This window comes from Scyliorhinus canicula, chromosome 22, assembly GCF_902713615.1.
Source record: "Scyliorhinus canicula chromosome 22, sScyCan1.1, whole genome shotgun sequence".
NCBI classification, from domain to species: Eukaryota; Metazoa; Chordata; class Chondrichthyes; order Carcharhiniformes; family Scyliorhinidae; genus Scyliorhinus; species Scyliorhinus canicula.
In genome coordinates this window covers 16,311,857-16,336,265 of record NC_052167.1, presented here as the reverse complement: position 1 = coordinate 16,336,265, position 24,409 = coordinate 16,311,857, and the positions used below count along the sequence as shown (strand labels likewise).

General features: G+C 44.2%; 1 protein-coding gene across 4 annotated transcripts; it reads right to left on the bottom strand.

Moving 5' to 3' along the window:
- Nucleotides 1–5,433: 5,433 nt before the first annotated feature.
- LOC119956006 (voltage-dependent anion-selective channel protein 2) lies at nt 5,434–24,360 on the bottom strand. Of its 4 annotated transcripts, none has more exons than XM_038782682.1 (10): nt 24,229–24,333; nt 17,193–17,233; nt 15,903–16,010; nt 11,645–11,694; nt 8,599–8,751; nt 8,196–8,248; nt 7,868–8,095; nt 7,506–7,656; nt 7,354–7,411; nt 5,434–6,014 (listed from the first exon to the last, which is right to left on the bottom strand). In XM_038782682.1, the coding sequence occupies exons 3-10, from the start codon at nt 16,003–16,005 to the stop codon at nt 5,923–5,925; spliced, it is 888 nt and encodes a 295-aa protein (XP_038638610.1). In that variant the 5' UTR covers nt 16,006–16,010; nt 17,193–17,233; nt 24,229–24,333; the 3' UTR covers nt 5,434–5,922. The 4 variants fall into 4 exon arrangements, with proteins under 4 accessions (XP_038638610.1, XP_038638611.1, XP_038638608.1 ...); XM_038782683.1 differs by having other exon boundaries at nt 15,903–16,006; XM_038782680.1 differs by lacking the exon at nt 17,193–17,233 and having other exon boundaries at nt 24,229–24,360.
- Between the last annotated feature and the right edge of the window lie 49 nt (nt 24,361–24,409).

The window sequence follows — 24,409 nt, the reverse complement described above, 5'->3', positions numbered from 1 at the left end:
GGTGTTAGAAAGGCTATATTTACTTAAAATTAAAAGGAATCAAGACTGGATGACACACATCCAAGGATATTGAGGGAGAAATAGATTGGAGAGGCTGGGTCTGTTTTCTTTGGAGAACAGAAGGCTGGCAGGAGATTTGATAGAGACAGCCTAAATAGTGAGAAATTTCTCCCTGTCAGGAATACATCAAGAACTAGCGGGCACAAATTCAAAATAATTGGCAATGGGAGTGGAAGTGAAGTGAGGATTTTTTCTTTCAGAGTGTGCTTGGAGTCTGGAACAAACGTCCTGAGAGGGTGGTGGATGCAGGTTCGAATGGGGTAATCAAAAAGGAATTGCCGAATTCTATTTGAAAAGAAATAATGTGCAAGGTGACAGGGATAAGGCAAGGGAGTGGAATTAGGCAGAATGCTTTCAGAGGGCCAGTGCAGAAACAATGGGCTGAATGGTCTTCTGCACTATAAAGTTCTGTGATTCTGGAGACAATCTTTGCTACCAATTCTGTGTCATGTTACTTGCCGATTATCAGCCTAAGCTTGAATGTTGAACTGGTCTTGTTGTGTGAGCAGGGACTGCTTCAGTGTCTGAGGAGTTGCAAATGGTTGATGAAGCGGCTGAAGATGGTAGAGCCTAGGAGTAACTCCTGCAGTAATATCCTGGAGCTTCCAATAACCACAAATCCCAGATCCCCAGAGCATTAACCCGGGTCTCTGGATTACTAGCCCAGTAACAATACCATTACTCCACTGCCTGGCCCACACAGTCTTGGCAGAATATGATGTCTTGGAACTTCTCAAATTTATAAAGTAATTCATTTTTTCACTTCCTTTATGCTAGTTTGACTTCAACCCACCCCATTCCATTGTCTTCAATTTTGCTAAGGCTCTTTGGCGCCACTTGGTCCAATTCTTCCTTGAAATCGCCAACAGGCTATTCTAATCTCACCTTAAGTTCAGATAGAACATAGAACAGTACAGCACGGAACAGGCCCTTCGGCCCTCGCTGTTGTGCCGAGCAATGATCACCCTACCCAAACCCACGTATCCAACCTATACCCGTAACCCAACAACCCCCCCCCCTTACTTTTTAGGACACTACGGGCAATTTAGCATGGCCAATCCACCTAACCCGCACATCTTTGGACTGTGGGAGGAAACCGGAGCACCCGGAGGAAACCCACGCACACACGGGGAGGACGTGCAGACTCCGCACAGACAGTAACCCAGCCGGGAATCGAACCTGGGACCCTGGAGCTGTAAAGCATTTGTGCTAACCACCATGCTACCGCGCTGCCCCTAGATCTTTCATCCGTGCTTAGACTAAGGCTGCGATGAAGGCAGGATGAAGTGTCCTGGCAGAATCCGGGTAATCAGTAAGCAGGTTAATGCTGAGCAAGTGCAGTTTGATAACACTGTCAACACCACACATCACTTTGCTGATCATTATGGACAGGACGTACCTGGGCAATATTTCATTGTCAGGTAGGTGCCAGTGGTGCAGCTAGTTCTGCAGTGCAAACCTTCATCACTACTGCTGGGATGCTGTCAGGATCCATGACCTATGCAGTATCCAATGCCTTTAGGCATTTCTTGCTATCAAGTAGAGTGAATTGAATTATTGAAAGCTGGACCCCAGGAGAGATCCTAGATGGATCATTCACTCAACACATCTGGCTGAAGATTGTTGCAAATGCCTGGTCTGTGTCATGACATGCTGGGCTTCACCATCATTGCGAAAGAATATTTCTAGATCCTCGTCCTCCAGTCAATTGTTTACTTGTCTAGGATCAGCCCCTCTTGGATATGACATCACTGCAGAGTTTTGATTTGATCCATTGGCGGTGGGATTATTTAGCATGTTACTTCTGTTGCTTAGTGTGTATTTAGTTTTGTGTTGGTGCTTCACCAGGTTGGCACCTAATTTTTGGGTATGCCTGAGGACCACACCACACAGTGAAAGATATCCTGAGTGTGAAGACAAGACTTTGTTTCTACAAGGACAACGCAGTGGGCACTCCTACAATGGCCATTGGACAGGTGCATCTGTGACAAATCGGTGAGGACAATGTCAAGTAGGTTTCTCCCTCTTGTTGGTTCTCTCACCACCTGCCACAGACCTAATCTGGCAGATATCTCCTTCAGGGCCCACACAACTTGGTCAGTAATAGTGCTACTGAGCCATTCTTGATAATGGATATTGGAGACTCTCCTCCTGTGCCGTTATATAACATTCAACATGGAGGAGCACAATTAGTCTGTCAGGGTCCATGACCTATGCAGTATTCAACGCCTTTTGTCATTTCTTGATATCAAGTGGAGTGACGCGGGTGACCATTGAGAGCTTTCCATATCAGAAACAAGCACAGGAAACCGATCCCCATTACCCAACGGATGAACATACAACAAACACAACAGCTTTCAGAGGATATTCTACTTCTGATCTGGGACACAGCATCCTGCCGGTGATCAGACGACATCTGACAGTCTTGCCTGTGGCCCTAAGCTTGCTGTGTTTTACAAACATGAAGATTAGCTTGCAGTCGATCATTAGTGTGTCTAGTAACAGCGCATTCATGGAAAAAGCAGAAAATCCTGATGTTCACCTGTCAGATGAGACATCAAATCAAAACCCTATTTCAGGAGGCTGCAAGGGTTACTATTTGAGGAGCAGTGCAACTCTCGCAGTGTCTCAGCTAACATTAAGATTCACATTAGAGACAAATGTACAGAGGCACTTAGTTTTACAAAAATCGCAACTCTGCTGTGTGCATGTTTCTTTATTGTTCATGTAATTAAAATTCAATTAGGTAAGAGCATGTGACAAGGGTGTTCATGGTTAACAATTTTTCTAATTATTCCTGCTTAATTCCTACAATTGCATTTATCTATACTGCAATAAAGGCCTAATTGTACTATCTAACACACTTGATCACAAGATGCAGTGGAGTGCAGTTAAATATCAGAACTTTATTGGCATCAATGTTGCTCCACAGAAATCCAACACCATGTTATTTAGCACATTAAGCACGCAGTTATATCTATACTTCAGTGTCATTACATTTCATCTGGAAGTTCAGATCAAACAAGTCTGTGGATTTCTGCAGAGACCATATTACTCAGTGATCCTTTGTAGGGCTGTTCCTGTGGGATACAGTTGACCCAATAGCTTCAACACATTAAATGGTGCACTTCATATTAGACTAATAGATGGAAGTAGCCTGTCAAAGACACACAGGCACTCTTAAATGACGAGAAAGAAATCAAAGTGATGAGAATGGAATTAACTATGACCATCAACAGGAACCCAGCAATCGCACTAATATGATCAGGCCATTGATACAAGGGTTTAAAGACATACACACATAAAGGTACTCTGGAAACACAATAAGGCCACATAATTAGAAGTATCTAAGTAACTAACGTTGAAGTTGCCCATGCTTCCCTCACTTTTGCTCTGCTATGCCATCACACGTTGCATCCGAGTGATTTTAAAACAGTTGTCAAAACACTTCTCACAAGGGTGACTCACAGCAGCAATTTCCAAGCCTTGCACCAACCTCTTGCCAGTTTCTACATCCACAAAGATTGTGGGGGGTCTTGAATAAATTACTATTCAAAGTAAAACAATCAACACGCTCAGGCAAAAGAGTTGCAAACTGGGAATTTAGTTTCATGCTTTCTAGGATTTTGTTATTGGTTCTCAGTAGAGATGTTTCCATCCCAATTAGGTCCAAAATGTTATGGCTATCTATCCTTAGTTACGTGTACGATTTCTACTTGCTGCTGCAGGTGAGCCAAGTCAGGCAAAACTGTTTTACAGCAAGATTTCTGCCAGCGCAAGTGGTCACCATTCAAAAGCAGAGCCATAATGCTATTTTCAGAATTAGAAGAGAAACAAAAAAATCGCGCAAAAACCCAAATAGCCAATTGTTATATGGAAGCGTGGCTTCTTTACCCGGCATGGAGATGTGTTCATTTGCTCTCTCCTGCTGGGAACCCAAGATGAGGGCGGGAAGGATAAAGGAACAGAGGTTTGCAGGGGACACATTGCACAAATTATATGAGAAAAAAACTTTGAAAAGCACGTGTTTTCAACCCCAAAATGCGAGATTAATGGACACATTCTCTTGTGAAGATGGAGGAAACTAGTATTGTACTAGTTGAAACAAGTGTTGAGTTAAGATTAAAAGTCTACACAGCAGTAAGACTGATTTAAGCTCATTTCTAACAATATCTGCCATACCTCATCTTCTATTACCTGTCTACTCAATGTTAATCACCAACATGGAACCTTATCAATGTTAATCACCAACATGGAACCTTATCAAAAGTTTTCCATGCACAGACCAACTAGAGGAAAAAAACCAGAAAATTTGTGAACTTCACTTCTCTTTTGAAAACCACCATTCACACTGATTGATGATAAAATGTCTGGACCCAGTTTTAAATTACATCAATACTACCTGAATTTACTGGTGACAGAACCATTAGCTAAATCTTCATTAATTTCTTCTTTTTTTTAAAATTTAGAGTACCCAATTAATTTTTTCCAATTAAGGGGCAATTTAGCGTGTTCAATCCACCTACCTTGTACATCTTTGGGTTGTGGGGGCGAAACCCACACAGGCACAGGGAGAACGTGTAAACTCCACACGGACAGAGCCGGGTTCGAACCTGGGACCGCGGCACAGTGAGACTGCAGTACTGCCACTGCGCCACCGAGCTGCCCTCGTACAAACTGTCTTGAGCCAGGCTATTATGAAACTATTTTTCGCAGCTTCTCTTCCTAAGCAATGACAGTACACAAATTTGAAATAGCCAGTGCAGATTACGATGCACAGAAATAATGGAAGCGGTAAACTGGATATTTGACAGCAAGCTACCAACACCATCACATCAGTCTTCTGATTTTGGCCCGAGAGTACCTCTCCCACACCAATGATGAGACAGTCCTACACAAACAACCTTCCCAACTCAGGGGTTTCCAACTTTAATCTTTTGTCTATCAATCTCCTAGTTATTTCCCGACATTCTCACAATGGCTCAGTGCCTGTTCCGCTGCAGAATCGGGATCTTTTTCTATATTAAAAGCACCACATGCCTATGAGATATTGTGGTGGCCAGAGTCAGCCTATGCATTTGAGGTGACCATCGTACACCAGAGGCAGAATACAATCGTGCACCAACCCCCTGGACACACTAAGAAGTTGCAGCAAACTCGATGCGGAGCAGTGTGTGTGTGTGTGTGTGTGTGTTAAAAGTGGCATGTGTACAGCTCAGCAAAAGTGAAGGAAATGCAAACCAAGTCCACAAAAAAAGGTCATCTTTCACAGCCACCATAAATGCACCAAACTAATCCATTCCTCCCTTCTGGGAGCAGTGGTAAGCAGCTTCAAATGTTACACAAAAGAGGAAAAGGGATAAAACAACACACTGTATTTGATTCTTTTTATTCAGCATCAACTGTTATGGGTTTGGGATACCGAAAATAGTTGTGATTTTTCTTTGCTATACACAGATTCCATAAAATTTAATTACAACTTGGATAATTTCAATTTATCCAACTGTAGGTGAACTGACACACCACAACGTCTCAAAATAGACATTAAACCAGGAAACATGCAGTCATGACTCGAGTTTTGTAAAGGCCTACTCCATTATTAGGACTGTTGTATTAACAGTAAAATACATTTTTAAATTATGTATAAATGAGTGACTTATGACTTCTGCATCACCTTCTAGATAACCAATTTCACTCAAAAAAAAAAAAATGACAGTTTTAAAGTACTAAAAATACAGGTACGTGGTTGATTTGAAACTTCCTTTCTAGGAAAGCCCATTGGTCAAGTTGAAATTACATGTTATGGCCAAATGCTGCTTTCTTCCGATATCCCTTTGTCATTGAAGATAAAAGGTGCACATCTTAAGCTTCCAATTCCAGACCCAAACCAAGTTTGTGACCACCAGAATTGATGCTCTTTCCGTCAATTAGGGAACACAGAGTGAGTTTTATACCTGCAGTGGACAAATTGTAGGTGGTTAGAAATATTGGTGCCACACTGGATTATTCCCCTCCCTGTCTCAAGATCCAATTTTGACAAAACCGTTGACAGCCGAATCTTAATCAGGAACTAGAACAAGTCAGTGATGCGATGGACATGGACCTTCACAACAGTTTTTTAAAATTATTTTTTAAAATGGCAATTCAAAGCAATCCAACCTTGAACAGACCAGTAAAACATCTGATCTAGTTTGATTGTGCCCTTCTTTACTCCACTGGAATATAATAAGGGGAGGAAATTGGGTACTAACCAGCCTGCTTTGTAAGAACTAGGAGCAGGAGTAGGCCACCTGGCCCCTCGAGCTGATCTTTGTGTGGCCTCAGCTCCTCACCCACCCGCTCACCATAACCCTTAATTCCTTCACTGTTTAAAAATCTATCTATCATTGCCTTAAAAACATTCAATGAGGTAGCCTCAACTACTTCATTCATATCAATGTACAAAACAAACCTCAACTCACAGGGACCTGCTGTTGGCAACATGGAAATACATCAGCTGGGATGGGATGTCATAGGAACATCGGAATTAGGAGCAGAAGTGGGCAATTCAGCTTGCTCCGCCATTCAATCAGATCATGGCTGATCTCTTCCTGGTCTCAAATCCACCTCCCTGCATGTTCCCCAGATCCCTTTAACCCATTTCTTAATCAGAAATATACCCATCTTCTTCCTGAAACCATTTCATGACCCAGATTCCACCGCACAAATTCACCACCCTCTGCGAGTAGTTCCTCCTCATCTCAGTTCTAAACCTACCGCCTCTCAACCCACATCTGTGACCTCTCGCTCAAGTTGCTCTTCAGCAGCCTCATTTAATCCCCCCCCCCATATAACTGCTGAACATTAGTTCTACTGACTGCACTCAATCTGTTTGAGACTATGTTCCCGGCACAGGTTTAGAACCCGGATTGTTGAAAGTATTTAACTGCAGTGAGCTTAGAGACGCTGCATTTATAATAAAGCTGTAGGCAAGAGTTTTACTTGTCATCAGCTCCATTTGGAATCATTCACGCTGCACTAATTGCTTCATTTCAGGAACTCCACTTTCTCACGGGCCTTGCGAGTAGTCAAGATTTCCCAGTTCTGCTTTTGCCAAGCGTCTAACAGAGCAGCGGCAGGTGGGATAAGAAATATGAAACGGGGAGGACAGCGCTACTATCTATAAGGACCTTTGATCCAAATCTGGTTGAAAATAAGAAGCCACGAGCCTCAAAGCTTCAAGCACTCAATGTTGAATCAACTTCCCATCAGCATGGTCTTCAAACAAATGAAACAAAATGAATGGAAACCTACCTGGCCGCAGAATCTGACTGTAACCTATTCCAATTAGGCTGGAGTTATTGACCTTTGCCTGAAAAACACAGGTAGAAATCAGTAACACAAACCAAAAAAAAAAACCAATCAATCAAAAAACATTGGGGAGCAGAACAAAAAGTTGCACTCACAGAAATGGAAGCAGTAGGATCGAGTTGGTACTTAGCAGCAATGCCAAAGCGGGTACTGTTGTTACCTGCAGTCCAGGTAAGATTTACAGCTGTCTCCAGGTTTTCGCTTACCTTCTGGTAGATGGAGCCTCCAAATTCAGCACCATCATTCCTGAAGATTTAAACCACATCTTAAAATAAAACAACTGGCTTATGTGTCTCAAGACAGAGAAGTAAAATAAAAATTCAACTAGTTGAGAAAATATTTATATTGCGCAAACCAAGTCTATTCACTCAAATTTTTTAATATTTGCAAAAACACTCAAACAAACCAGAGTTGAAGTGATCTTAAAACTAAGCATCATACTGTCAGCACAACTTACACGTTAGTGTGCAACTGGAAGTCCCCAGTTTTGTAGCCCACTGCAAAGTTGTTCTGGGTCAGTTTTGACTTGGCCGTATCGAAGGACATTTGATAACCAGCAAGCCATCCTTCGTAACCAGCAACTGCTGAAGCGTGGATCGCAGGTCCAGCAAAGTCAAAATCAACATCACAGCCCAGGTTGACATATTCACGCTTGTAGGCGGTCTTCACTCTGCCGCTCTTCTTGCTGAGGATACAAAACGGAGACAATTTAGTATCCAATGTATAAGCAAGTCAGTAAAACAAAAACAAAAAAGTTCTATCCCGTTTCAAACCACTATAATTACCCGGTGTTAGGTGAGAAGGTGGTGTCAAAAGTTAGCTTCAGACCTTTGGCAAGCTGGTAAAGGAAAAAGAAAAGTGTTTCAGTGTGCAATTCAATACGTAAGACTTTATTCCTTCCAGAGCTAAAAGTGACCACAGCAAATTCCTGCTCTCATTTAATATCACAACGGTTACTTTAAAGCAACGGTTGGATGAAGGATGGAAAGATTAACTGCCCATTATTTTAATGATGAAGAATACAGAGTACTTAAGCCACTGTGAAATATCTAGTGAACCAAACAGTGCTCATTTGCAAGCTGGCAGCATCAGATAATTTCGCAACCCTGCACTCTCCACCTGTCCCCTTCCACCCAACCTAAGCTAAAATACACTAGATTTTGACCCGTCACATGGTCAAATGGTTACCTGATCTTCAATTGCAATTTCTGTGCCCAAAGTGTTATCAGTGTTCCACTTCTCTGTAAATGTGAGGCCATATTCAGACCACTTGTACTTGGTTTCCAAGCTTCCAGATACTTTGCCGTTTTCAGTGTTTGATGAACCCGAAGTTGTGAATTCCTGTCAATTTTGTCAGGGGAGGAAGAGTAAAAATTAGTACCTTCCACACTCACATTTCATTTACTCGTAAATACATGGAACGGTTACCCGTGCAAATTTACACATCTACTTATGGTTGCCTTTAAAATAGAACAATTCAAACAAAGGGTGTTGCTGATTTATAAATGGATGGCATTTTTAAAATTCACATATTTAACCGTCAATGTAGAACAGAATGACGTTCCCCTCTACAATAAAATAATAGGAACAAAGACAGACTTGTACGTGCAATACCGCAATGCATCTCAAATATTTCAAAGCAGTTTTTAAACACATAAATTGGATTGAATTCCTCATCTCAGCCACGTTTAGCTGATCTCCACCTGGATAGCTTCATCAGCACTACAAGCATGCAGCGCCCAAAGGCTTGGGGTGCATCTGTGTGGATCCCTGCTCCTGCCACAGTTCAGTGACTTCTGCATGTAAATGCATGTGAACAGGAATCATTGCTTAGGCTCCGATAACAATGGTACTTAGGCAGTATGCCAGAGAGCTGCAGGTATCTGTGCCAAGAAATTCATGGGATAAGGTGGGGAGAAAAATTTGGAGGAAAATAACACCCAGTAGGTGTAGCAATTAATACGCCAAACATTTGACTGCACAGTTATGGAAAACATGTGCAGACAAGGGATACCACATTTAATACTCATTTGGCTATCAAGAATAAACCAACAATACACACTCAAATGCTTAATTTTGTCACAAACTCAAATTATTAGAATTCATTAGATTTAAACTTTAAATGTGTCATTTCAATAGCTTACTCACCAGCTCAGTATTCAGAATAACTACTTAATCTATGGTTTCTAGCCACAGTAACATACGCATTAAAGTCACACAAGAACCATGACAGCAGAACCATGCTTTACTGCATGCAAATTTTGACAAGCGGCATTCGTTACTAATAAATATTTCTCACAACTGAACAAAACATGTTTCAGCGTCAGCAGAAATGTAGCATTAAGGCAGTCAGATTGCATTAATCTCCAAGTCTGCCCACCGAGAATGTGCAGAACGAGTGCTCTGACTGAACCTGACCAAAATAATATGGCTAAGCAGAAAGACAAGCATATAACTATGTGACAGGCTTCCAGTGACAGGTAACAGGCCATCTGATAAAACAGCGTTCATCCTTGCATCAAAAGTGGTGCTAAAATACTAGCTCCAGAAGGTGCCATCTGATGTATACAGCATGTTAAAAAAGTACAACTCACAGAGTTCAACCACAGTCCCAAAAGAGGGATCTAATTCAAAGTAGCTGAGCACATTTTTAGAAAATCGCATTTGCTTGTCTAGTACTTGACACTCAGTATGTTGATGGGGATGGACAGGTCTCATGGGGGACACAAAACACCCAGAGACATTTTTTTTAAAATTCATTCATTTGCGGGATTTGGGCGTCGCTGGTGAGGCCAGCATTTAATGCCCGTCAGAAGGTGGTAGCGAGTTGCCTTCTTGAACTGCTGCAGTCCTCGAGGTGTAGGTACACCCACTGTGCTGTTAGGGAGCGAGTTCCAGGATTTTGCCCCAGCGACAAGCGAAGGAGTGACGATATATTTCCAAGTCAGGTTGGTGAGTGACTTGGAGGGGAACCTCCAGGTGATGGGGTTCCCAGGAATCTGTTGCTCATCCTCCTAGATGGTAGTGGTTGTGGGTTTAGAAGATGTTGTCGAAGGAACCTTGCTGAGTTCCTGCAGTGCATCTTGTAGGTGGTACACACGGCTGCCACTGTTCGTCGGTGGTGGAGGGTTTAAATTTTTGTCAAGGGGGAGCAGTCAAGCGGGGGTGCTTTGTCCTGGATGGTGTTGAATGTTGAGTGTTGTTGGAGCTGCACTCATCCAAGCAAGTGGAGAGTATTCCATTACACTGCTGACTTGTGCCTTGTAGATGGTGGAAAGGCTTTGGGGGTGTCAGGAGGTGAGTTCTCACCGTAGGATTCCTAGCCTTTAACCTGCCCTGATAGCCACAGTATTAATGTGGCTGGTCCAGTTCAGTTTCTGATCAATGGTAACGCCCAGGATGCTGATTGGCACCCAAATGGTCTGTTCCTGTGCTGTCAAACTCTACAGAATTCTTGGTAACTGAGGCACATCAACAACAACGACAGGAATGGTTGTATAGTGCATGCATGTTTCTATTTATTTGCCATTAAAGTGGGAAGAGCTGCTACACCTCACACACATTCCAACTACAGTAGAAAGACAGCCAATTGGCTGTGGGTGTGTCTGTGCCAGCTCTATGCCACAGCAACTCAGCCCCCCCGACCCCTGCCCTATCCCAATAGCTTGGCACGTTCACGCTCCAGATAAAAGGGGCTGGTTTAGCACACTGGGCTAAATCACTGGCTTTGAAAGCAGACCCAGGCAGGCCAGCATGGTTCAATTCCCGTACCAGCCTCCCCGAACAGGCGCCGGAATGTGGCGACTAGGGGCTTTTCACAGTAACTTCATTTGAAGCCTACTTGTGACAATAAGCAGTTTACATTTTTCATTTTCATTAGCCAATTGGCTATTGGAAGCCACAACTGAATCTGCCTCCACCTCAGCCTGCGCATTCCCAATTCTAACCACTTGCTGCATAACTAAGTTTTCCCTAATGTTGGCGTTGATATTTTTGCTCTGCAGCTTTGATTAGGTATTCTCTGGTTCTCCATCCTCCCGTCGATGGCAAGTTTCTGCCTATCCGCTCTGTCCAGCACCCTAATTATTCAGCACACACGATGGTGATTGTCTCCTTTCAAAGTAGTTCAGCAAAATATGGATGGCATGCTTAAAAAGCACACATTCGTCCATTCAAACCAGAGGACACAAACATTTAAAATACTAGAGTGTGGATAGAAGTTAATTAATCGTACCACTCCACTTTGTGACTTGGTTTTCACTTCAAGCTTTATCAACCCAAAAGCTAGAAAACAGAAAAGACACAATTAATAAAGGGTATCTTTGTATTGCAAGAATAGTCACCAACCCAGATCTATCCTATTAAAAAATGGTTCCTGTTAGCAGCATGCAACATGTACAAGGGTGAAGTTAGATAAATGTAAATGGATCCATTTTAACAAAGGTATAATTGAAGGGGTGATTTCAAAGGATAGATTCTAAATTAGGTAGATTTCAAAGGATAGATTCTAAAATGTTCGATAGGGTAGACGCAGCGAGCTTGTTTCCACTTGTGGGTGACACCAAAACAAGGGCCCATAAACACAATGACAGATTTTAAACCCAATAGGGAATTCAGGTGAAATATCTTTCCCAGAATGGTTAGAACATTGAACTCACTACAGTACCACAAAGGCGAAAAGCATTAAAGGGAGAAGCCGGATAAATAGATGGAGAGGGAATAAACAGAAGGATACATGTTGATGGGAATAGGTCACAATGGCTGGTGTGATGCATCAACACTGCATGAATAATTTGGACTGAATGCTCTAATCACTTTGTAATACTTTCTAACACCACGTTTCATCTGATTACCCAGCCAGCAGGTTTTAGTAAATGTTATTTTTATATGTCATAACCAATGCATAATTGTGCCAGTTCTTATTGGGAGCAATTCCTCAATTTATATCGCAGAATGGATACGGCAACAGGGCAATGCACATGCACAAGACTTTCACATAGTTATGAATAGCCATGTTGGGAATCTAGCCAGGAGCCGCCTGGCTACAAGGGCATTACTGGCCTGCACAAGCAGACTGATAAGATAAGCCTTTCCCAAGCTAGGTCCAAAATGGTGCACCAATCACGAAGTGCAACCAATAGGAGGCGTTTGCCAATACATTAGCCACTATGTGTGACTGTGTGCAGTTCTGGTCGCCTCATTTTAGGAAGGATGTGGAAGCTTTGGAAAAGGTGCAAAGGAGATTTACCAGGATGTTGCCTGGAATGGAGAGTAGGTCTTACGAGAAAGGTTGAGGGTGCTAGGACTTATCTCATTAGAACGGAGAATGATGAGGAGCGACTTGATAGAGGTTTATAAGATGATCAGGGGAATAGATAGAGTAGGCAGTCAGAGACTTTTTCCCCGGGCGGAACAAACCATTACAAGGGGACATAAATTTAAGGTAAATGGTGGAAGATATAGGGGGGGATGTCAGAGGTAGGTTCTTTACCCAGAGAGTAGTGGGGGCATGGAATGCACTGCCTCTGGAAGTAGTTGAGTCGGAAACGTTAGGGACCTTCAAGCGGCTATTGGATAGGTACATGGATTATGGTAGAATAATGGAGTGTAGATTAATTTGTTCTTACGGGCAGCACGGTAGAATTGTGGATAGTGCAATTGCTTCACAGCTCCAGGGTCCCAGGTTCGATTCCGGCTTGGGTCATTGTCTGTGTGGAGTCTGCACATCCTCCCAGTGTGTGCATGGGTTTCCTCAGGGTGCTCCGGTTTCCTCCCACAGTCCAAAGATGTGCAGGTTGGGTGGATTGGCCATGATAAATTGCCCTTAGATTATCATAGAATTTTGGACACTATGATTAAACTAGGACAAAAGTTCAGCACAACACCGTGGGCCGAAGGGCCTGTTCTGTGCTGTATTTCTCGATGTTCTATCCAGATGTGACCAACTGGAAATCCAGATGTGGCTGATTATTAGATATAAACATGCAATATCAATTCTCATTTGCATGGCATGTGCCCGTGTGTGTGTGGGCACGTTTGTTTCGGTGCAATGATAAAACAACAAAGCAGGTGAGTGTCTTTTGAATCATTGCAGTATTTTACTTTTCTCCAATGAATGTTTAAATATACGCAGGTGCAGTATTGAGCGTGTAAGATATTTTGCACTAAAATGTTGTGACAGTAGTGAGAAATATTCATAGCACAATGCCAGGCAAGGTGAGAAAGGATGCACTGACAGTGATAAGTTTGGCTGTAATTACAAAATAAGTCTGGAGTTACAGCTCAGACTGGGGAAACTCTGCACAAGTGGTTTTTGCTTCAGAATGTGTTTGAGAAACGGCACTTAATTTACACTACAGATTTACTGTTGGTCTGCACCCACCCATCCTTAAGGCTGCATGAAAAATGCTGGCTGATGGCAGGTACACTTTTACCAGCCTTGGTTACTGGTACACTGGGACTGACACTCTTGATAAATATGAGCTTATCAACCTTGACTTGAATGTTGTCTGCAGGCCAGCAAGTGGTGATTCACAGACTTGCCTGTACAATTGCCCTGTGCCATTTTATTTAAATTACATTATGAAATTTGTATCTTTTTGCTTCAGAAGTGACAAGAATTGGTAAATGAAAAGACTGAGACGAGGTTGAAAGTGGCGATTTTAGGGTAGCATAACGCTTGCGGCCTAGAATTAATGAAAACACCAACTCCGTGTCACATCCCACAAAGCCATCTCCATATGCAGAGCAGAGTGGAGGTGGCTATTTGAGCAGCAGATTGCACGACCATGGGAAAGTCGCTCAAGTGGCATTGTTGAAACCTGGAGTAATCGAATGATGGCAGTCATAGGAGAGGCGTGCGTCTGACACCAATTATACTTTCAAAGCAGAGTCATCTTAAACAGTCTGCAATTTGGCAGAGTGATACCTCTTGGCGCATTGTTTCACTGCCAGGTTGATGTAGGTAACCCTTGATACCTACAGCTCAGCATTGTGCTATAGATATTTCTGACTACCTATTGTCACACCATTTTAGCCACAAGCAGTAATTTTAGCGTCAAAAGCACAGGGGCAGCATGGTGGATCAGGGGTTAGCACTGCTGCCTACGGCACTGAGGACCTGGATTCGACCCCAGTCCTGGGTCACTGTCCCTGTGGAGTTTGCACATTCTCCCAGTGTCTGCGTCGGTTTCACCTCCACAACCCAAAGATGGGTGGGTAGGTGGATTGGCCACACTAAATTGTCCGTTAATTGGAAAAAAATAATTGGGTACTCTAAATTTTTAAAAGAAGAAAAAAAATCTTAAGCACACTCACACATTACGGGAAATACTGCACTTCCATAAATTTAAACATTCAAAGGACACTTTATTTTTATAATTTCACCAACACACACACTTAAATGAGAATTAATATTGCACGCTCAAGTCAATGATGAATAGTTAGCCACATCTGGATTTTCAATTAGTGATACGTGGATAGTGGCCATCATATTGGACAACACTGATCTAGAGAGTGGTCCAAAGTGTATTATTTTTATAATAATATCTAATCTTTATTGTCACAAGTAGGTTTACATTAACACTGCAATTAAGTTACTGTGAAAAGCCTCTAATCGTCACTTTCAGGAGTCTCTTCGGGTACACCGAGGGAGAATTCAGAATGTCCAATTCACACCAAGTTCCACAACTTCACTCTTCTGCTGACCTATGAAAACATTTTCTAACCAAGTCCTTAATTTTACGATTAAGAAAACAATTTCTCTTTGTCCATTCTGCTGTGTCAGGGCAGTCATTTCTGAATGGAAAGAGTTACCATAAACTACACCTCATATGGGTGGGGTTAAAGCTGACAAAAACACAGGATCCATCCTGATCAAAGGACCTGAGGATCAACAATAAAAGGCAGGTTCTGTAAACTGGTGGTTACAGGACAGAAACACAATTACTGGAAGAATAAAAGAATGGTTGGGGGAAATTCATTGGGGGGGGGGGGGGGGGGGGGGGATACTTGTGGGTTGTTTTACCAAAAGTGGCCAAATGGAGAAAATAACAATTTGCAAGCAAATTAAATATTGAATAGGGAAATATAAAATTAAATCATGAAAAAGTGCGCAAGAAGGGATTAGTCGATAGCCAGAGACACAAGTTAAAAGGTGTCATCGGCTGATCTGGATTGCATATGCGAGAGCAGGGCGGCACAGTAGTTAGCACTGCTGTCTCATGGCAGTGAGGGCTCAGGTTCGATCCCGGCCCCGGGTCACTGTCCGTGGAGTTTCCACATTGTCCTAGTGTCTGCGTGGGTCTCACCCCCACATCCCAAAGATGTGCCGGGTAGGTGGACTGGCCACATTAAATTGTCCTTAATTTGGGGGGAGGGGGGATTTGAGTACTCTAAATTTATTAAGAAAAAGTAAATGGGAGAGCAGAAACCGGGCAAAAGTTATAAATTACGGTACATTTTATAAAATACTGATCATAGAAATACCATACCGTAGCCTTTGTTGAAAATATCTCTGGCTGCCTTGCCCAGGTCTGCATATGATGGAGGTACAGCTGCCTTGCCCAGGTCTGCATTTGATGGAGGTACAGCCATTCTTTCTCAAAAGATAAACATGCAACAATAAACAATAGAATATCACAGACGTTCCTTTCATTCTTTCTCACATCCTCCCACTTTCACTTGCCCCCCCAATAAAATTTCTAACCGTTTCCAGTTGTGATCTATGGTCACAGACCTGAAAGAACCAGTTTCCCCTCTCTACAGATACTGCCAGAGCTGCTGAGCATTTCCAACATTTTCCTCTTTTCAAACTAAAGTATTTAGAACCATAGAATCCCTAGAGTGCAGGAGGTCATTCGGCCCATCGAGTCTGTGCCAACATGCTAAAAGAGCGCTGTACCTAGCCCCCACCCCCCCCCCCATCATAATCCCCATAACTACACTTAACCTACACACCCTTAATATTATTAATAATAATAATCTTCATTAGAGTCACAAGTAGGCTTACATTAACACTGCAATGAAGTTACTGTGACAAGCCCCTAGTCACATTCCGGCACCTGTTCGGGTCCACGGAGGGAGAATTCAGAATGTCCAATTCACCTAACAGGTATTTAGTGACTTGTGGGAGGAAACCGGAACACCTAGAGGAAATCCACAAAGACACAGGGAGAACTTGCAGACATGCAGACTCCGCACAGAGTGACCCAAGCCAGGAATCAAACCCGGGTCCCTGGCGCTGCAATGCATCAGTGTAACCACTGTGCTACCACACCGCCCATTAAGGGGCAATATAGCATGGCCAATCCACCTAACCTGCACATCTTTAGACTGCGGGAGGAAACCAGAGCACCCGGAGGAAATATACGCAGATATGGGGAGAACTTGCAAACTCTCACAGTCACCCAAGGCCAGAATTGAATTGTGAGTCCACTGTGCCACCCCCGATTCAGGAATTTCCCCGAGGAAATTACTCAAGTCTCAACTATGAATTCACTTCAAAAAATTGTAATGAGATAGCTGATAGTTAGTTTACAATGAGTATAGCTGAGACCAGTTTAACAAGTACATAATTTAACAGAAAATTCACAACGCAGACACAGGGAGAACGTGCAGACTCCGCACAGACAGTGACCCAGCGGGGAATCGAACCTGGGACCCTGGCGCTGTGAAGCCACAGTGCTAGTCACTTGTGCTACCGTGCTGCCTCGAGCATTGCCTGGGCAATGACAGAAAAGCACTTATTCATGCAAAGGGTCATGGAAATCTGGAGCGCTTACTTTTTTTCAAAAAAGCTGACGAGGCTAGTGTCAATCGAAAACTGCAGCATCAAGAAAGATAGATCTTTGTTAGGTGAGTGAATTAAAGGATACGGAACAAATGCAGGTAAACGAAGAGAGATGGCACAGATCAATCATAATCTAATTAAATGAGTAGTTTTGAGTAACTGAATGGCCGGCTCCTATGACCCTTTCTCCAGAAGGAAGTTTGAAAACCCAACTTCCGAAATCGGGAATGCAGTAAACTCTGGCAGTACATCCAGTTCCATTCTTAGTTGCAAACATCCAAATGTCCCAGCCCTTGAATATTTTCACATCAGTTTAAATATTTAAAAGAGAGGAAATCACAGGGATAGGTGTGGGATTAGTTTTGGGTTGTCCAAGTAAAGTGCCAACCCAAATGTGATAGGCCAAGCAGCTTCCTCTTCCTGCGCTGCACCATTAATATCTCTGTAATCTGGGGAAAGCAGAATCTGCACAGGACTACCACGGAATCACAATATTACATACTCAGTGGGGGCAGTACTGCCATCAATTTTTTTTTTTAAAGCTCTGAAATATCCTAACCAATCCCTGCTCAGTGGGGAGGCCAGTCAGGATTCAGTGATAAACCTCTCGAACCTCTACCATCCAGAACGTTTTTCCTCACCAAGAAAACAGGCAACTTTACCCTCAACGATGTAGAAAAATAACTGGTGTTACACTAAATACCCCAATGTTAACCATCTCGTTTTCAGAACAATCAAATGAACATCTAGGTTATTTGGAAAATACCCAACAGTAACATAATGCACTAAAATATCATCCTTTACCCACGAGCGAGCAGCACACATCAAATCTTTGCTGAGTACTTTTTATAATGCTTCACTACTCGGCAAATAAACTTAAAACATATTACTTTAACCAAAGTTAAGATTTGATCACACAGCAATAATGCCTTAAAGACACACAACTATAAGGTTGTATCTACCGTCCTCTAATCTCAAGGCTTCATAGTAACTTAAAAATTTGATAAACTGCCAACAATAAGGACCCCTGTAAGGCTCTAGGGTGCCAATGGACAGATAGAAAATTATCAAAACTCAACCACTAGGCCAAGATGGAATATAACCCTAATATTTTTCCTCATCACCGGCAATGTAAATTTGTGTGCAGTTGTACACTGCCCTGCCAAAGGATAAATACTGAAAGCTTCACATGTACCCCTATAACACTTAACCATGTGCTTTGCTGTTCATTAACTTTCATAAAATTATTGCTGAAAAAGACATCCGTGAACTTTCACTGCAATCTTCCATATTGTATTCTCCAACCCCACCCCCCAAACATAATAATATGCTGCCAAAGAGATGCTACCTACTAACATTGCAAAGACAGACAGATGGCCTGTTCTGCTCTTTTCGCTTGACCCAGCTGCGGGGGTGAGTAAGAGAGGCAGAAGTGGGAGAGGTGGTCACACAGAAGCGTGAATAAAAAACTTATGATCCCTGTTGATTTAAACAACCCTCAATAACAGTTAAGATTAAAAATTACAGGGCAGGGAGATAAAAGGAGCAAAGTTCCACACTTGGCATAATCCATCATTCCTGTCTACTGGTGCACAATTAATGAATATCCTGTCTATTTTTCAAACACCTTCAATCTTATATATTCATCCCTATATCTGCAAATTCTATACTTTATCACCGGCTTAAAAATGGGTGGTATGTATTAAAATTCATTATTTTAATATTTGCACAAAGATTCATTTACAAGTGTGGGTTTTATTCAGCAAAGCTTTCATCCTTGTATGCACATTTACATCACCGCATGCAGTGATGCAATCACCAACAAGCTAAAATGAAAAGGCTCGACCATTAGGTCCATCGAATGCTAGCCCTCAACAATGTCAAACCCTATAACATGTAAAAAGAAAACTGATGGAAGAGTGGTCAATGTAGATCTTGAAATAAAGGTTAACTTCAACATTCGATTTGCAACGTACATGCATGTGCCAAATACGGACCACATCTGTTGTGGGATAAAACTCAATGCCACTTTGCATCTCTACAGTGCCTGCTAACATCAACTGCCTGACCCAAAAAAAAATCAATCCACATCGAAAAATATCGATTTGAAACGTACTTCTCTCCAGTCCTGTACCATACAATAAAATGTACAGTTATTATTTTTCATCTCTGGGTGAGGGGTCATTTATTGTGGTGGGTATCCAGAGGGCCTGGTGAAAATAATTGCAGCCAAGATTTGAGTAATTTGCTTCATTTTCAGTTTCATTGCCAGGACTGAAATGGAGGAAGTTCCAAATTCAACTAGACTCAGGGGATGGGGGGTGGTACAACCAAAGAATGCACTGCAGTTTGTTTCACTTGCAAACCAGGTTTGAAAATGACCACAAACATTACAAAAAGGAACCTTCACCTGAGACTTGCTCCCTGGAGTTCAATTGTCATGAATGTTGTAAAAGCAAAATAATGGAGACAGGCTGAATGAATCCAATTTGCTAAGGATACCATACAGGCACAAAATAAGCAAAATGGAATTGGCAGATGTACTGAAAACTAAGAAGCACCAGATACAGCTCCCAGTAATGATCCTATCTTGCCAGACAGGATAAAGTAAATGCCTTGCCTGACAGCCAATTCTTCCGGCACCAAGTCCCATAAGCTTTTTCTTTCTTCTTCCTCCCCAAGGGCCCTTGTTTGTTTCTATTTGAATGGTCCATACTCACCCGAGCTTATTCCTACTGAATTCAAATTATGTCATTCTGCATCAAGGCAATTCCTCAGTCTTCCTTCCTTTTTCTTAAATACCAAGGTCAGCATCACCCAATCACTATTTCTCTCATTTTCTCCCAGCCCTTTGTATCCCAAGTGTTCAACTAGTTCACAATTATATGCAAATACTCACTTATGAAGATATATGATGTAGCAGCAGCTACAGAAAGGACTAAGAAAAGCAAAGTTGACAATTTCCACAACAGAAAAGGAAGCAATGCAGCAAGGTTTCCAAATAAATGGATTATTTTTAAAAGCATTTTGGTTTGCGCCATGTACAGAATTTTGAATGCTATACATTCAAAATCTATATCAAAATCTATCTGGTTCACTAATGCCCTTTCGGGAAGAAAATACCTGGTCTAGTCTACATGGGAGTCCAGGCTCCCAGCAATGCGGTTGTCCTCTGAAATGGCCTAGCAAGCCACTTGGTTCAAGGGCAATTTGGAACGTGCAACAAATTCTGCCCTTGCTAGTGACCCGACATCCCGTGAAAGAATTTTTAAAAAGCCAGCTCCACTTGATATAGGCCTAAAATTCCTTTTCAAGTATCACATTCACCAGTGTAAAAGGTAAATATTTGAGACCAATCTTTTGGGCAAAAGGTTAAGGATATTAGGCTTGAGCCTGAACAGTACCCTATAAATGGATTGACCATGATATTTCTTCCCCCCCAATAGTAAATTGTTTTGGCCTTGCGCCACCCAAATCTTGTCCATAATAATGAGAAAAGAGACAGCATGGACCTGGAAAAACTACTTGTGGGAAATTGAAATGTTGACCCCATTATCAGGTACTTGTTTTCAAAGCCTTAATACTTGGGCAGGATGGTGTGTCCATGGTGTGATGATTAGCCAGCTTCTGAAAGATTAACGGTTAATACAAAACTTTAGATTTTTTTTTACTAATGTCATGCAACTAACAGTGAGCACCCGGAATTTAGATTCCCTTTTCACAGACCAGGGCACTGTTTCGCTTTAGTAGGTTTTTAGTAGTTTGTGTCTAAAATACAACCCTTCTCCCAGCCCATTCTGCACTTCCTCACAGATTCTGATAATACTGCACATTGAAAAGGGGTTATTTTCTGATTTTTGAAATATGTGCAAAACAAACTTGAAAGAAATGGATATAGCAACTGTATCAATTAAATACAAGATCAAAATAATTAAATTTTAATTTACGTAGTATTACACAGTATTTACAGCAGATAAACAAGCCATTCAACACAATGGGACCTGCTATCAGAAATGGATGGCCCATTAATTACTGTGCCATGGGCACAATTTTTCCTTGTACTGTCTAATCTATTTTGTAGTTTGTATATAAAGCTGTCAAGGGCTCATTATAACTAGAATTTCCGGTTGGGTAAAGTTACATTCTCAAGGATCTACACTTGCACACAATAAATAATTTCTCCAAATAAGAAAAGCTACAACTTTGAAACAAATTGGCTACTTCAAATTAGTAAACTTTTACCACAAACTTAGCTGAACGAACATCAGTTCACCTACAGCAGATAGGAATGTATCAGAAAAGACGAAGAACTTTGTTGACTCTTTGGTAGACAAACCCTATTATTAGCAATGTGACACAGACGTGCAAGTTAGTGAAAATATGGATCTGAACTGAATATATCCTCCTCTTCCTTACCAACCCCCAGAGGCTCTAGACATGTACCTATGTAGCCCATGTGGGGGAATAAAAGCTTTCTTTCACAAGTTTGTATGAATTAATTTGACAAACTACACCATTAAGATTGTGCAGCCATCATGAATAATGGGACAAGACTGCACCTGAACATGCTCAAAGGCATACCCACCCAACCATGGTTCAACAACAGCCTGTAAAACAAGAAACGGAAGCTGACAAATTCTGGACCATAAAAAAGGGGTAAGCGCATTTAGAATGGCCTAGTCACAGGTAAATATTTCATACTTCAGCCTCTCTGCTTGCGTTACAAGCCGACTTGTGACACTAATAAAGTGGCAGACGAAGGAAATAAAAAGGTTTTCGATTCAACGCGTTAATATTAAGCAGAAATACAATCCTCAGCCAGCCTCCTCCCCACTGGGAGACTGCAGATGCGAAGCAGGGACGGAATGGGTCGCCGCCCGGCTGTTGCCCAGGGCTGTGCAGGGCAGGCAGTGCAAATAAGAGCTCACATCATCGGCGTAAAGACAAGGCGTGACCCAGCACCCGTCACCCTGAATGACATTCAGTCTGTCTCCCAAAATGCACATGTCGCCCTTCCAGGCAATGCAGCAATTTTACAATTTCCTCCTTCGAGAAAAGTCAATTTTTATAAACCATGAACTCTCCACATTCGCGCAAAAAAAAGCCTATGGAGTTAAAAAAGCAAGCACATTGTTACAGTGAAAGCAAAGGGGAATGCCGGGGTGTGATTCACTGGAATTCCCAGCGGATGGGAAATAAGGGGATCTATCTTCCGCCTCGGCAGATGCCGAGGTCACAGCGATCACCTTGGCGCTGCTTTGTGTGGGGGCTGTGTCGTGGACACCACCCCCACCCTCTCAGCCCGGACCCGGAGCACAGCACCTCCGGCGCCATCTTACAGCCCGGAGTGAGGCCTCCTCCCCGGCGGGCAAACCCGTCTCTCCTCCACAGCCCTCTCCAATAGAGCACATGTCTGCTCCCCTCCCCCCAACGAGGGTATTTGTCTCCAACCCCACCAGGGCTCGGGGGGGGGGGGGGGCATGTCTGTCGTCGTCCCCCACCACCAGAGTCAAGTGTCTGTTCCCCCCCCAACCCCCCCAGGGGGTAAACGTCTGCCCCCAACCCCCCAGGGGGTAAATGTATGTCCCCCGCTCCAACCCCCCCAGGGGGTAAGTGTCTGTCCCCCCTCCAACCCCCAGGGGGTAAATGTCTGTCCCCACACACACCCCCAGGGGGTCAATGTCTGTCCCCCCACCCCCCCAGGGGATAAATGTCTGTGTCCCCCCCCCAGGGGGTAAACGACTGTCTTCCCCCCCCAGGGGCTCAGTGTCTATCTCTTCTCCCCCCCCCCCAGGGGCTCAGTGTCTGTCTCCCCCCCCCCCCCCCCAGGGGCTCAGTGTCTGTCTCCTCCCCCCCCCCCCAGGGGCTCAGTGTCTGTCTCCCCCCCCCCCCCCAGGGGCTCAGTGTCTGTCTCCCCCCCCCCCCAGGGGCTCAGTGTCTGTCTCCCCCCCCCCCCCCCGGGGGCTCAGTGTCTGTCTCCCCCCCCCCCCAGGGGCTCAGTGTCTGTCTCCCCCCCAGGGGCTCAGTGTCTATCTCCCCCCCCCCCCAGGGGCTCAGTGTCTGTCCCCCTCCCCCCCACCCCCCCCAGGGGCTCAGTGTCTGTCTCCCCCCCCAAGGGCTCAGTGTCTGTCTCCCCCCCAGGGGCTCAGTGTCTATCTCCCCCCCCCAGGGGCTCAGTGTCTGTCTCCCCCCCCAGGGGCTCAGTGTCTGTCTCCCCCCCCCCAGGGGCTCAGTGTCTGTCTCCCCCCAGGGGCTGTGTCTGTCTCTCTCCCCCCCCCCCCCAGGGGCTCAGTGTCTGTCTCCCCCCCCCCCCCCGGGGCTCAGTGTCTGTCTCCCCCCCCCCCCGGGGCTCAGTGTCTGTCTCCCCCCCCCCCCCCAGGGGCTCAGTGTCTGTCTCCCCCCCTCCCATGGGGCTAAGTGTGTGTTCCCCCCCCCCCCAGGGTGTAAAATGTGTGCCCCCGCCCCCCCCCCAGGGTGTAAAATGTCTGTCCCTTCCCCCCGCCGCCCCAAACAAGCTGTAAAATGTCTGTCCCCCACCCCACAAGGTGTAAAATGTCTGTCCCCCACCCCACAGGTGTAAAATGTCTGTCCCCCACCCCACAAGGTGTAAAATGTCTGTCCCCCACCCCACAAGGTGTAAAATGTCTGTCCCCCACCCCACAAGTTGTAAAATGTCTGTCCCCCACCCCACAAGGTGTAAAATGTCTGTCCCCCACCCCACAAGGTGTAAAATGTCTGTCCCCCACCCCACAAGGTTTAAAATGTCTGCCCCCCACCCCACAAGGTGTAAAATGTCTGTCCCCCACCCCCACAAGGTGTAAAATGTCTGTCCCCCACCCCACGGGGCGGGTAGCGCTCCCAGGGGCGGCTCCGGAGTGAAGGCCGGGCCGAGGCCTGGCGTGAAGGAGTGGGATGGGCGGCTGAGGAGCCGCTCCCGCAGCGCCGGAGTGGAGTGCGCAGCCCCCGGCGTGGCCGGTGTGCATGCGGCCGGGCTGAGATTGTTTTCCCATCCCCGGCCCCGGGGTTACCTGCCGCCGCCTGTCGGCCTCGCTCTGTCCGGCTTTAAGGGCGAAGTGAAGGAGACAGCACCCGCGCCTGCGCACTGGCAAGAAACCTGGGAAGGGGGCGGGGCTACTGCGCCAGGACCCTGCCGCCTGGCCTGACCGCTGTGAACGCCTGAATTCAAAACCACTGCCAACATCAAAAATA